The following is a 13424-nucleotide window of genomic DNA, read 5'->3' as shown; positions in this document are numbered from 1 at the left end:
GTCGTTCTGTCGTACCTGGTCCTGGCGCGGTGGTTAAAACAGCTTGCGCGGGATGTACGAGGTAGACACAGTAATATCTCCCAAGAGCCATTGAAATGGCGTTGATTGGCTGTCGCGACTGATCCATTAGTTGGCCTAGGTAACTTCAAATTGACAAGTCTCAGATGTATACGTTGTCGTAATATTTGTAAATGGTCGCTGTGGTATATTCTATTAGTGTAGCCCTAACCCTCTACGGTAGATATCATCCTTGGTTTCCTTGGTGATTTCGTTCTTGTAGAACTAAAAGAGTTCTACCTCTTCTGGTCGGGACCTAAGGGGTTCAAAATGTGCCAGTGGATTGGGAAACTGCGGGGATTATGGCAGATGATTAACTCACGACGTTCGGAGGAATGACGATGCAGCCCTTTGCTCTGTGTTATACTTGGCACGATAGCAAGGTGTTCCATCTATTATCGATCCTTGACATGGCGCACGTGAAGTAAACCGAGCACTGGAATCCCCTGCATCGGTAAAGAAACTTGAAATTCTGAGGAGAAAATAGTTTCTAATTCACAGAAGCATGCTTAGGTGGCCCTTTCACAGCCATCCCTGATGGAGCGGGAGCAATGAAAGTTCAAGGATCTCGCGCTTGCTTGGTTCACCACACAAGGAGCTTCACTGGACTGGGTGTCGTGTTGCAACGGATTTTTCAAAATATTTTCGAATAGATTCCATTTCTGTTGGGCGGGTTCTATTCTGACGGCAAGGTCAAGGTCCATGCTTCTCCCAATAGTGAAACACTCTTGCCTCCCTGCAAAAGGACCTCACACGCGCCTCAGACATTTCCAGGATGCGTTTTAGCTGATATTGCCAGAATCCATTCGTTTCCTGCCCCAGATAAACCAGCAGAATGTATAAAGATGTTTCCGTTTGTCATTAAACTCGTTCCTTACGTTTGTGAGCAGGATCTGAACCTCCACTTCTGACCACCCAAGCGCCCGAGTGAGATATCCTAGTGTGACGGCTTCGACAGCTTCATTCATCTGTGCTTGGAGGAATACCCCTATCCGACGAAGTTTCTCATTTTTCGGCCATGCGCCTATCGGAGTCTGGGCTCCAAGATCTCACTCCGTCAGAGTGTGCGCCATGCTTCTGCCACTGGGGAATAGAAAGGCTGATTGTGGATTCGATAATAAATATGGCGGGAGTCTCACTCACCTTGATTACTTGAGTCTGTATGTCGACAAATCCAGCTTCTTCGAGGTGGGCCTTGAACCGAGATGCATAATTCAGGCGCCGGCCGAGCGCAAGACTGCCCTCGTCGATCAATTTCTGCCATTTGGCGATGGCCGAGTCGTCCGACAAGCCCTCAGGCGACTGGGAGGAGAACCAAACCTCGAATTCCTATATCTCGAGCCAGCCGCCTGGTTCGAGAGACACTAGTGCTTGCTTGTACATTGTCGACCAGTCTCCGATGCTTCCAGACATGCTGCGCTGGTGTATGTTGTCGAATCTGCGACGGGGTGAGTAGACCAATTCTTGCTCCAGACCATCGATCATGAAGGAACAATTCGGAGCAGTCCTGTTCCATTTTAGTTAGACATCGTTTGCCCAAGCTTGAGTGATGTGACATGATTACATTTGCGGCTGGATAGGACTAATATCAACCCCTGAAGTAATTAGTAAGGAGTTTTGCTCGAGTTTACGGCGAAGCACTTACCGAGGACTATTGCCGCGGGAAACTCACTGAAACCCATCAGAATACGCTACTGAGCGCCAATGAGGTCGAAAATCCTACTCTGCGAAGTCTAGCGCCCAGAGTCCCGTCCCAGTACCGATATCCAGCACCCTCTGTGGGTTCCCAATTGGGGCGACGTGGAGCCGGCCATCTTGCACGAGGCGATAAATATGGCGGACCATATCTAGTTGTTCTTGTTCCCGCACATCGTTGGGCTGACACAGGTTAGCATAGTCTGCGTTTGCATGCTGAGGGATCGCACAAAGATGTAGGAACTGCCGGCCATTTGCTGATATCTTCTGCCATTCTATACCACGTCGTCAATGGACCGTGAAGCCATGGCCGAGCATTGTGGAGGACTTGCCTCGTATCTGCATCATCATTAGCAGACAACAAACAGTCCGCAATGGGCGCAAACTTCCGCATAATTCAACACAGACGAACGGAGTGATGTTGTTATTGAAGCTGCGTCGCTGGATCTCCATCAGCTCCGGTACATATCTCAAGTGCATGAACAAACCTTCCCCCATATCCTGGATCGACATCATCTGCGCTATCTTCGGCTATCTGCCCGATTCTTTAGCACCCGCACTGACCGCCTTTGCTGCTCGCCGACTTGCCTGGGCATCAATATGTGCGGCTTCCTCCATGGGGCCAATTTCGCTGGATCCTGAGCGTGGGTGCAAGTCGAGCACATCACAAACAACCTCCAAAAAGGATGGCACTGATGGAAGAAATGTCAATCCTGCAGATGTTGGTGCTGTTCGCGAGGTCTTAACTAGCACCGACGGAGTCCACCAAAGGTAGCGTGGGTGGTCCCGCATGTCTAACTTGTTGAGCCGGGGAGAACGGACATCACCATCCGTAGTCGCCGGCGCGGACCGCGTCATGCAAGGACAAGTAGGGGAAGACTGATTATTTGAGTACGGTAGACGCCAGACGGCGCTCGCTGCGGGCGGGTCGAAGAAGCCTAGTTGCCGTAGTGGGATTACACTCGGTGGTTTTTATGTACTTCGTACTCAGTGGAGATACCATTCCGGGTGTAGCAGTACTTTGAGTCCACCAGTCCGACTAACAACAATATCTCTCTTGCAGATGGCAGCCGTTAGCTGCCACTCTCCCAGGAAGAGGGACCTCGTCGTTCCCGGCATCTTTATCTTCAACCGTGTACCTGACAGCCCCCTCCTCACCCTCTGCATTACATGACGGGTGTCCCCTCTGTAGACCTGTCTTCGTACGTTTAAGGCCATGGCTCATCGGTGTTACTCCGAATAACGAGCAGCAAGCTGGCTGATAAAATGTACCACAAACAGGAGTTATGGCCTGGCTTGAGAGCCCAGGTGCCTTCCCTACTGAATTGTTGTACGTGTTTGGGCCCGTATTAGCGGCGACTTATCTTCTTGCCCTGGCGAGCTGGCGCTTGTATCTGTGCCCGGCAGCGGAAATTCCTGGGCCGGCATTGGCAAAACTCACGTACTGGTAAGACAAGATTCACAGATTCCACGAGCCACAGTCCCTCAACCCACTCACCACCTAGGTAGGTACGAATTCTACTACGATGTCATTCTCAGCGGTCAGTATATCTGGAAGATCCGGGCCATGCACGAGCAATACGGCCCGATTGTGCGCATCAACCCGGAGGAAGTCCACATCCAGGACGCCGACTACTATGACCAAGTGTATGCGGGATCAACACACAAACGGAACAAATGGACCTTTTTCACAAACCAAAGTGGACTACCACAGTCGGCGTTTGGGACTCTAGACCACAATCTCTACCGTATGCGCAGGGCAGCGTTGAACCCGTACTTCTCCAAGGCCAAAGTGCGGAGCCTACAACCTCGCATCGAGTCTCGACTGAACAATCTGCTAACTCGATTTCGCGAGTTCCAAGAGTCCGGGGAACCTATGACGGTATCTTTGGCCTATGCGGCACTCACGAACGGTTGGTTGGTTCCGCTCATCGTCAGAACGTCCTAACCAGGCCGGACAGACGTCGTCATGGAGTATGCATTCGGTCGCAGTGACAATCGACTGCTGGCCCCCGACTTCGACCCGAGTTTCAAAGAAGCGGGCGAGGCGGGGGCCAAATTGGGTCACTTTGTTAAGCAGATGCCGTGGGTGTTGACTCTGATGAAATTTCTTCCCGACTCGGTACAGATTGCTTTGAACCCGGTCATGGCAAGTTATATAAAACTCAACAAGGTATGGTCTTCCAGGATTGAGACATCAACGTCTTGGGATCAACTGTGAACGGAGAAATTGATACTACTAAACAGGACATTATCCGCCATGTTTCCGAGATCTACTCACATCGCGGCGATACCCATGGTAAATATAGCTCGCAAACGACCATCTTCCATGCGATCCTGCAAGGTGATTTGCCCGAGAAGGAAAAGTCTCCCGACCGCCTTTGGCAAGACGGGCAGGTGGTGGTTATTGCCGGCACATTGACGACCGCCGCGGCGCTCTCGGAACTCACATACCATCTCCTACGACAACCCATCGAACTAAGGCCTCTCAAAGATGAGCTGGCAAAGGCCATGCCAGACCCAGCAGCTGTCCCGGATATTGCCAGGTTGGAGCAACTCCCGTACCTCACGGCCGTCATCAGAGAGAGTCTCCGTTTAAGCAGCGGCATCAGCACGCGGTTGCAGCGCATCGCCCCAGACGAGACACTCATCTACAAGGCCAAAGTCTCGGACGACAAGAAGAAAACCGCCTGGGACAAGGAATACATCCTTCGTCCGGGGATCCCTCTCTCCATGACCGGCCTGCTCATCCACCACTCGCCGACCTATTTTGAAGATCCCATGGCGTTCCGTCCGCAACGATGGATCGACAATCCGACTCTCGAACGATATCTCGTTCCGTTCTCTCGTGGAACCCGAGCCTGCGTGGGCATGAACCTGGCGTATGCGGAGCTCTACCTCACGGTGGCAGGCGTGTTTAGACAGTATGGGAGCCGAGAGGTCCGCTTTCCAGAGGACCAGGGATTTCTGGAGCTATACGATACAAGCTATAAGGACATCGAGATCATTGGTGATGGAGTGACCCCGTTGTACCGGCCGGATAGTAATGGAGTTAGGATCGTGGTGCGTGCAGTGTGACCTTTCTGCCGTAGGTTGTGCGGATGGCCTGCTTATTCAATTGGGTGGCTGTATCGAGAGCCTATACTGGATATTATTCCATCTACTGTGGTCTATCTGGCGCAGGCTGCCGGCATAACAAGCTGGTACTTAATCCCGAACGTCGGCACGAGATGCTAGGGAGGTAACAGGTTTCAAATGTTTCCGTCCATTCGCTCTGTCGCGTCAAAGATTGCCCTCGTCCCATAAGAGTGATGATGTTCGCCTCAGTTGGTCACACTTCTTCACTGCTCTCCGGCTGGGTCGGCCATTGCATTTGCCACAGCAATAGGCAGAGGGACCGGGACCTGGGTCGGAGCCGACATCGGGGTCGGGGTCGGGCTAGGGGCAGGCGTAGGAATAGGAGCTCCCTGCGGCGCGCCACTCTCTCCCGGCACCGGCACTCTCGGCCCTGGGCTCACGGAGGGCGGTCTGCTGGCGACGGGTTTTCTCTGGGGAGGAGAATGGGCCATGTTCAAGCCGTTGGCGCTACCAGGTTGGAGAGTATTATTGGCGTTATTAGGGGGAGGCGTGTTATTAACGTTGTTAGCGTTGTTGGCGGGATTGGTATTATGCATATTGTTAGGATTGTTGACGTTGTTAGGGTTGGTAGAGTTGCCGACCCCGTTGATGCCGTTAACGTTGTTAGCGGGCGCGCCATTCGACTGAGGCTGTGGTCCCGGTCCCGCGCTCGGGGGCTTCTGCGGCATATTTGGGTTCGGGTTTGGCCTTGGACCGCCGGCCTGAGGGTTGACAGCACCCGCAGGTCTAGTCATCCCGCCTGCTGGATTTCCATTGACGCCTTGAGGATTGGTAGGACCGCTGGGTCTCGGCGGTCCACCAGCATTGACGCCCTGAGGATTGGTAGGACCGCTAGGTCTCGGCGGCCCACCTGCCGGATTTCCACTGACGCCCTGAGGATTGCTGGGACCGTTCGGTCTGGCCGGCCCGGCCTGGGTATTCCCATTGACGCCTTGGGTATTGCCAGGGCCGCTAGGTCTGGCCACCGCGCTTCCCACACCGGGAGCCGCAGTAGCCCCTGATGCGTCCTTCTCGTTAATCCATTTAAACACAAAATACATTCCGATGCCGCAAAGCCAGACGAACACCCCTACCCCGGTGGTGAAGAATAGGGTCGGTAAGAGAATGATTAAGGCAAACCCCGCCGCGACGGTCACAAACAATAGAACTCCGAGCAGGACCACAAGTACGCCTGCCAACAAGGCGAATGTAAAGACTGTCACGGTCATGAGCCCGAAGAGAAGGAGCGGAAGGCCGCTGATGGCAGTTTGACTGAGCAGGAAACTTGCAAGGTACGGTCGTTCGGTGGCGAATTTGATCAGCGCGGCCTTCCACTGTTGACGTTGCCGGGGCGGGAAGAAGCGATCGAGATAGCTGCCGGACAGGTTCGCAAGGTTGTTGACGCCGCCTTGCACGATGGCGGTTGCGGCGCCCATGCTGGGCCCTGCCGTGCCAGCGCCGGCGCCAACGTTGGGCTTTGGAGGAGGCGCGGACATCAAGTCTGGGATTCTCGATGATTGTCCAGGAAGGACAAGGTGAGGTGGTCTTGAGACGGTTTTTCGAGATCTGGCGTGTCAGATCAGAGAGATGATGACCGGCTTATTCGTAGAGGGCACGCTTTGTTGTGGAGATGAAGGGCGCCAAAGCTTCACACGTGATCGCCTCTGGCATCTATATCTTGAGAAGGTAATGAAGAGATGGATATTGCATTTGCGTTTTGTAGGTGCCGCAAGTGAGGATGCTGCTGTTGTATGTAGTTGTAGTTATAGTTATCGATGGTGTTGATGTTGTGGCTGGTGAGATCAAGGGGGGGCGGCAGGGGGCCAATACTCGGGACTTTTTAACTCGGTGCATAAGACCACCAAGACCTAAGATAGTGATAACGTAATGTCTAAGTTTATATCCAACTCTGACCTTGTTGATCCTTCGGCCTCCATTTGGTTCAAAGATAGATATTGATTACATGCAGCGGCGGGCCTCGTTAAGCCCTAAAGGGAAAAGGCAATTAAAACTGGTGGACATGAACAGAGCGGTACGGCATTCTTCGCCCTCCTCCTGGTAAGCGACAATGCTCACCCATGAATTATAACGATGGACCAATACATTATCAGCGGGCAGATATTTGATCGCTCCGCTCATTGATTGTACCAAGGACTAATAATCAAGCTACCCGTACAATATTACTCGATTAATTCCTCGTTTAATCACCGAAACCAAAGCACGTATCCTTGCTCTTCCTGGTACAGCATTCTCAACATCGCAACGTTGAACTCGTCAATGGACTGCAGTCCACGGCGGTGGAAAGTATCCCAGATCATTCAAAAAGGTTCGGCCAGCACCTGGGTCGCCCCCGCGTGAGCGAGGATTGTTCGACAGGCATCCATCATGGCTGGGACGCCACAGAGATAGAAGTCGGTCGTGGCGGGATCGAATTTGAGCTCGGCCAGTATATCTGTCACCCGTCCATGAAACACACCCTCTGCCAACGGATCACCGTCAACACAAACCGTAGTTCGTGGCAGAGGCTTGAAGAGGCGTGTAATGTCATCTTCCCGGTGATAGCAGCCGAAGAGAAGCTCGGCCGAGTCGAGTTCGCCAGAAGCCGCCAGCGCTACAAACATTGGCAGAAATGGCGCGATGCCCGTGCCTGTAGCGACGAAAACCCGACGATGGGAGTTGCGTCGCAGTTGAAAAGCCCCAAATGGCAATTCAACTTCTGTTTCCTCGCCCGACTGGACGCTATTGGCAAAGACGGACCCGTCACCACCGGTGCGAGTGCTAACAAGCAATGTCAAGCTTTTACTCTCAGACTTGGCGATCGAATAGTTCCGCCATTCGAAGGGTGCAACGCGGAGCAGAACGTATTGGCCAGGTGCACAGGAAACCGGTTCGTCGAGTTCAAATTCAAGTTGCCAAATGGACGGTGTGAGTGCAGTTTTGCTAACGAGCATGGCGCGGTTCTTCTCCGACGAGCGTGTCGCCGCCGTCAATGGGAGTTCAACCGCTGGTGTGGCACGACGGGACGCCCACATGATGCGCAGAAAGCCGAAGGGACCAAGCACTCGACTCGCCGCCAGCACACCACCGAACAGTGCTCCAACCACTCCAAGACTCGATGCATCGGTCCCACTAATCTGCAAGCCGGCGACTGGCGATGGCTTTGATAGCACAGACGAAGCGTAGGTCTGCGTTGTCCCCTTAAATCCGTAGATGGCGCCAGCAGCATGTGAGGTGTAGTCCTCCACCGAAAGAGGCGTCGACAACTCGGAGTAGTGCAGCAGTTCCTTGAGCCCCGGCGTAGCACTCTCAGCCAGGTCCAAAAGCCCCCGAGAGATCCGATCCTTGAGTTCGATGTACTCCTTTCCCCGCGCGCCATGGCTTGTCCCACGCCAGGCCGAAAAAGCGTCCGCCTTGACCAGAGCGAGGATTTCGGCGGTGTGGAAACGGTTATCACCAGACTTGGCTGAAGGAAATGACATGAACACATGTTGAGGCTTGCCCGCCAGAACCGCCTCCGTCTGGGCGTTGATGTCGTCATGATCGAAGGTGGTGTTGATCCAGTAGTTCTCGCCCTTGACGCCGAGAGTTGAGACGGGCTCATTGAGTCGAAGATAGAGAGTGACAGCGGAGAACCCGCACTCGAGCTGGCCCAACTGCTTTCGTATTTCAGCGGTCTGCCTGCCAATCACGCCGTCTGTGGGCAGCAGCTGCTTATACGTCGCTCCTGCCCCAACGTCTGAAATGACAATAGGTGAGAGGTAGATGACCTCGGTAGGCTCAGCTCCGCGTCCGTCAATGGCCTTCACGCCCACGACGCGCGTACCTTCGGTGAGGATCGCGGTGACATTTTGACACACTTTCACGGCGCCACCGTTTGCTTCGATCCCTACCTCAAATGTTCGCGCGATGCGGCTGGCTCCCCCTTTCGGGAACCAAGCTCCTTGCAAATAGCTTCTAACGACAAGCGAATGCTGTGCGAAGGCACTTTCGCTCGGCGGCAACCCGTAATCCATCCATTGGCTGGCGAGCAAGGCCTTGAGTTCTGTTGATTTGAAATGCTGATTGAGATAATCGCCAGTAGTTTGCAACGCGTGATGTGAACTTAGTCGGCGCCACCGCTCCAGCAAAAAGTTGAGCGGCCAGGGCAGTATGGATTGCATGATTCCGCGCGTATGCCAATCGGCGGCTTTGTTGACGTCGACAAAGTAGCGCCGAATTGCAGCGGCTTCCTCGGGAAAGCGTTGGATCAGCCGCTCCTCGTAGCGAGCCTTGTCCGAAGGTTCGGCGAAGCTCAGTCCTGGGTACAGGAATCGTTCGAAGTCATCATCCATTGGATTCCAGCCAAGAGACTCGCCTGACATGAAGTCAAACAACCCGCGGATTGGGGAACCAGGCTGCACGCCGCCAACATAGTGGACTCCGACATCCCAACTGGCCCCGTCACGACGAAATACGTGAGTCAAACCTCCTCGTTCAGAATGTTTTTCGAGCACCAACACCTTCATTCTACCAACCTTTGCCAGAAGCGCAGCCGCCGCCATGCCACCAATCCCCGAGCCAATGACGATCGCATCCCATTTCTGAGACATGACCCGCTTCTTGTTGTTCAAAGGAAGTAGTGATGAGAAATGGTCGCCCAGAGACGATTCAAAGACAGGGTTTAAGGAGAGTAATTAATGTGAATGCCCCGTGTGGGGATCTGCTAGGCAACTGTGGAAATTATTGCAATGGGATATGAGCAGTTATTGTCCCAAAGGTGTAATGGTGAGGGAAGTCTGATACCCACCTTTGCCATGGATATATACCTCCTGCATTCAACCTGACATCTTGTTCGGACGTAGCAAATCACCACTTACGGACGAGTGCCAAAAAACGTGGGCATATTTAGTACTTCCAGTCATGTAGAATCAAGATCTCTCATGATAATTACAAGAGCATAGCCGAGTGAGGAGGCCCAAAAACGCCCATCATAACACCGTGTGCAAGCGAGAGCCGCGAAACGTCTGGGAAGCGGCCAGAGATACCTGTAGCAAAGTTAGTTTAACGGCCGCAAGAGACAAGCACACTATGAGAGCAGGCTGGCCGACCCGGGGATGGTCGAATTTATCGGCCGTCCGTCATCGGTCACTCCACACTAGAATCTCACGCCACATGTGCATCAAATACCCAGATCTACCATAAGGCTCGATGGTTTGCGGAGGAGTGGTGCCCGTGGAGGGAAGCGTAGGAATGGATTTTTGGAGCATTTCATTGGTCAGAAGAGTGGAAGGGCTGGAATTCAACCTCGTTGTTCGAGAAGACGCAGCAAGAATCAGAAGTTGGTATGTAGCTATCCTATCACACACACGTGATTTCGCGAGTGGCTCAGCCTTGGCGCGTTTCTCAGACGCGTCGCGACTGCGCCGCTCTAGGAGTTTCGGAGTCTCGGAGTCTCATCAAATCGTACCAAATCATTTCAGGCAATTTGAGGAGAGACAAATTTCTCTCGTGCACGTAGTTTTGATTCCGACTACGCCATCACAACTTCTCTATCTTTCAATGAAACCGCCTCCGCAGCTTTCGCGTGTGCCTCTGCGCTAATATCACCAATCTTCCGCTGGACCTCCCCAACACCATGAAGAGGTGGAGGATGATGGAGAGACCGATAAGGCCACTTGTTATCAAGATTCTCCTTCCCAACCAGGCGATCGTGACTATGTTGCCGATACTTCCGAAGATTGGCGGCGTTTGGAAGACCCAGGTCGTGAGAAGAAATTTGCTGGTGCTGTGCCCGAGACTGGCGAAAAGAACGGACTGTCGCAGCACGGTCGATTGAAATATCAACCGTGACAAGGAAGAAGAGCTGAGAGCGCTCCCGTACCTGAAGATAAGATGATATGGGTCCCATTGATCTGTAAACTGGTCTACCTGACTACGGCGAACTGCTCGGTGTAACTCGTTTTCGTCGGTGAACGGGTGGAAGACATTGGCACTAGCGGTCTCTCATCGCTCTTGTTCCAGCCGGGCAGCCATTTATCGATGTCATCTTTCTCCCAGGAGTGAGCCGCGTGGTCGTTTTGGAGCCGCTGCGGCCTCGTTCGAGCTTCTTCAAGTTGCCCTCTCACTAAAACTAGCTATGATTGTTGACCAAGTCAGCAGATCAGCAACAAAGAAGGCCACTTTGCCACTTACAACCGCGGAGAGAAGGGGATGAAGAAACCGCCAATGAATACCACAGGTGTCCGAAAACCTTGCAGAGCCACAGGAAGTCTCCTGAAACGGGAGGGATCAGTCTTCACCATCTAGTATTCAAGCAAAAAGGAGGATCTCGCCGTTGAAGCTCTGGATTCGAAGCATGTTGGGTGCTGAATCCTGTAAAGGCTGTCATCAGCTGGTCTCCCGAATGGACGCTTACAATATGGACAGCAAACATGGCGAGAGGGAAGGTCCGTCAACAATACTCTATAGCTCAAATCAAAGCAGAATGTTTGCGAATATCGTCCACACGGTAAAGTGGCAGAGCTCCCAGCAGCGGACGAGGCCATTTATATATCCAAGCAGTCGCTGTCGTTCAACTGGGAGGGTCAAACTTAGTTTGACCGCACAGGCTGAATTGGACCAGCCGAGTTGGAGGTCCGAGACGAAGCAAGTGGAGACCGAGAGGAGGGCATTTTGCTGTACCTCCACAATATCGCACTCACACGGAATAGAAAGTCCAACACCTGGAGTCTCAATTGCTTGGTTTAATGCTTCCTACGTTCGTCCCCACAAGTGGGGAGCGCAACTACCTCCATATCCCCGCTCTGCAAAGCCTATCGACGTGTTGGGAACTGCCACGTTGACGGACCATCGATATGTATGGTTGACGGTTCTTCGCATTGCTAATATTGGATATATTGCAGGTTCAGAGCTATTCTCTCGCGGGCACGATAATAAGCCTTTTCCCACTGACCTGGCCCTGGCGGAGCAGATTCCAGGCCTCCGGCACTTTGGACAACCCCAGTTCCATCTGCAAAGGGAGAGACTTCAGACGACGATCCGCAAACGCAGCTTCAAGATACTCCCACCAGAACCACTCGGTGAATTGGGCGTTTTTGGGATCGAGATAGTCGTCGAGAAATTGATGGAAGTAGCCGGTCACGCCTTCTGGTAAGCGCACCCCAGTCCGCACACCCGTCGCGGTTAGAAATTGTCCTCCTCCCTGGGCCGCAAGCACGTCTCCAATCTTGACTTGATCCTCTGCTGAGTCCGCGGCGGCGAGCACCGCTTTGAATGGGCCAAGAGCAGAGACTTCTTGCACGACGGTGGGAGAAACCCTGTCGACGAAGTATGACAAGCCGAAGCCCGTGGCCAGGACCGCGTGCCTGGCCGACGCGACTCCCACAACAGTGTATCCTGCCTGCAGAGCTAGCTGAGCTGATATTGCACCGAACGAGGACGAAACACCCCAAATGAGGACTGCCTCATCCCTTCGAGCGGCGGGCGACCTAGTGGGTGGTTTTTCTAGACCCAGATGCAGGCACAGAGCGCTTGCACAGCCATAGCCGGTCACAAGCGAGGCGGCTTCCTCGAATTCGGTCTCTCCGATCTATCGCACTGTCAAAAGCCGACGAGTTTTATTCCCGAGACAGCAGCCATACTTTTGACGTCAATCCTTGTGGCGCAAGCGCATATTTCTGGTAAGCACCAAAGCGATGGTCATTTCGTAGTACGCCGGTTGTGTTGGTGGCGACACGATCTCCTGGTTTGAACCTTGTGACTCCAGCGCCCACCTTTTCCACCATACCAGACAGGGACACTGGGACATGGTTTGTTATTCAGCAATGTAATTCAAGATCGTGGGAAGGTGGCCGGCGGATGTTTCAACGTACCCCCAATGATTGTAGGGTAATTCAGCGGCATCGGTATGAGCCCAGCTTGTAGTTTCCACTCACCAGGCTGGGCGGGAATCGCTTTCACCTTCCCCGTTCAGTCAGTGAAATACTAACTATTGCTAGTCGGCACCCGGAGCCTACTCTGATAAGAAGTTCGCCTTCTCCGGGTTCTGGTACTGGTGCAGGACCTATTCGTGGTTGTTGGGCCAGTCCGTCAATCCATACTGCAGTATTTTCCATTGCCTCTTGGTGGCTAAGTCTCAATTCCTTGGATTTCATGCGAGGGTAGTGACGCACTAGGGATGCCGTGACCGGGTGAAGTATATAAACGACCCTCGCGCATGATTCCAAATCACGGCATTTTCTGTATGTGGCGATTAGCTATTTGCTCTGCCGCGCCCATGGTGCTTTATGGAGTTCCTTACAAAATAATCTTGCCGGGATACGGGGAGGATACCTTGGTGAGAGAAAGTCGCTCTTCACTGGTTGCTGTCCGCAGAAGCCTACCAACGGCGTGCGGCAAAGTTCTTGTTGGCCGAGCCTACCACCACAGTAGCGATGCTTCTAATTTGTGGGAAGCTCTCTCGGTCGCTTGAATGGTCGCGGCGACCAATTTGCTCTCGAAAGGTCAGCTTATATGGATAAAAGGAATTGCTTTTGTGCTTCTCGACTCACAGGTTGTTCGTGTACGGCCATGCAATC

The 13424-nt window shown here is 53.1% G+C and overlaps 5 protein-coding genes across 5 annotated transcripts; 1 reads left to right on the top strand and 4 right to left on the bottom strand.

Annotated features, from left to right (window-relative positions):
* Window positions 1-839: 839 nt before the first annotated feature.
* Window positions 840-2060, bottom strand: Z519_12270 (uncharacterized protein; the record flags this gene model as incomplete). Its single annotated transcript, XM_016769976.1, has 7 exons — window positions 840-1091; window positions 1201-1359; window positions 1423-1564; window positions 1622-1652; window positions 1703-1728; window positions 1781-1935; window positions 2034-2060. The coding sequence occupies 7 exons, from the start codon at window positions 2058-2060 to the stop codon at window positions 840-842; spliced, it is 792 nt and encodes a 263-aa protein (XP_016613828.1).
* A 978-nt stretch (window positions 2061-3038) lies between these two features.
* On the top strand, window positions 3039-4830 carry Z519_12269 (uncharacterized protein; the record flags this gene model as incomplete). The annotated part of the gene is made up of 4 exons (XM_016769975.1): window positions 3039-3199; window positions 3262-3665; window positions 3714-3925; window positions 4000-4830. 4 exons carry the CDS (start codon window positions 3039-3041, stop codon window positions 4828-4830), a joined length of 1608 nt encoding a protein of 535 aa, XP_016613827.1.
* Window positions 4831-5093: 263 nt separating this feature from the next.
* On the bottom strand, window positions 5094-6365 carry Z519_12268 (uncharacterized protein; the record flags this gene model as incomplete). The annotated part of the gene is made up of 1 exon (XM_016769974.1): window positions 5094-6365. The coding sequence occupies one exon, from the start codon at window positions 6363-6365 to the stop codon at window positions 5094-5096; it is 1272 nt and encodes a 423-aa protein (XP_016613826.1).
* An 822-nt stretch (window positions 6366-7187) lies between these two features.
* Z519_12267 (uncharacterized protein) lies at window positions 7188-9458 on the bottom strand (the record flags this gene model as incomplete). The annotated part of the gene is made up of 1 exon (XM_016769973.1): window positions 7188-9458. The coding sequence occupies one exon, from the start codon at window positions 9456-9458 to the stop codon at window positions 7188-7190; it is 2271 nt and encodes a 756-aa protein (XP_016613825.1).
* A 2300-nt stretch (window positions 9459-11758) lies between these two features.
* On the bottom strand, window positions 11759-12962 carry Z519_12266 (uncharacterized protein; the record flags this gene model as incomplete). The annotated part of the gene is made up of 4 exons (XM_016769972.1): window positions 11759-12436; window positions 12489-12646; window positions 12720-12807; window positions 12864-12962. The coding sequence occupies 4 exons, from the start codon at window positions 12960-12962 to the stop codon at window positions 11759-11761; spliced, it is 1023 nt and encodes a 340-aa protein (XP_016613824.1).
* Between the last annotated feature and the right edge of the window lie 462 nt (window positions 12963-13424).

Source organism: Cladophialophora bantiana (genome assembly GCF_000835475.1).
Source record: "Cladophialophora bantiana CBS 173.52 unplaced genomic scaffold supercont1.27, whole genome shotgun sequence".
Lineage (NCBI taxonomy): Eukaryota > Fungi > Ascomycota > Eurotiomycetes > Chaetothyriales > Herpotrichiellaceae > Cladophialophora > Cladophialophora bantiana.
Note: the sequence above shows the minus strand (reverse complement) of the source record. Positions and strands in the feature narration are given on the sequence as shown.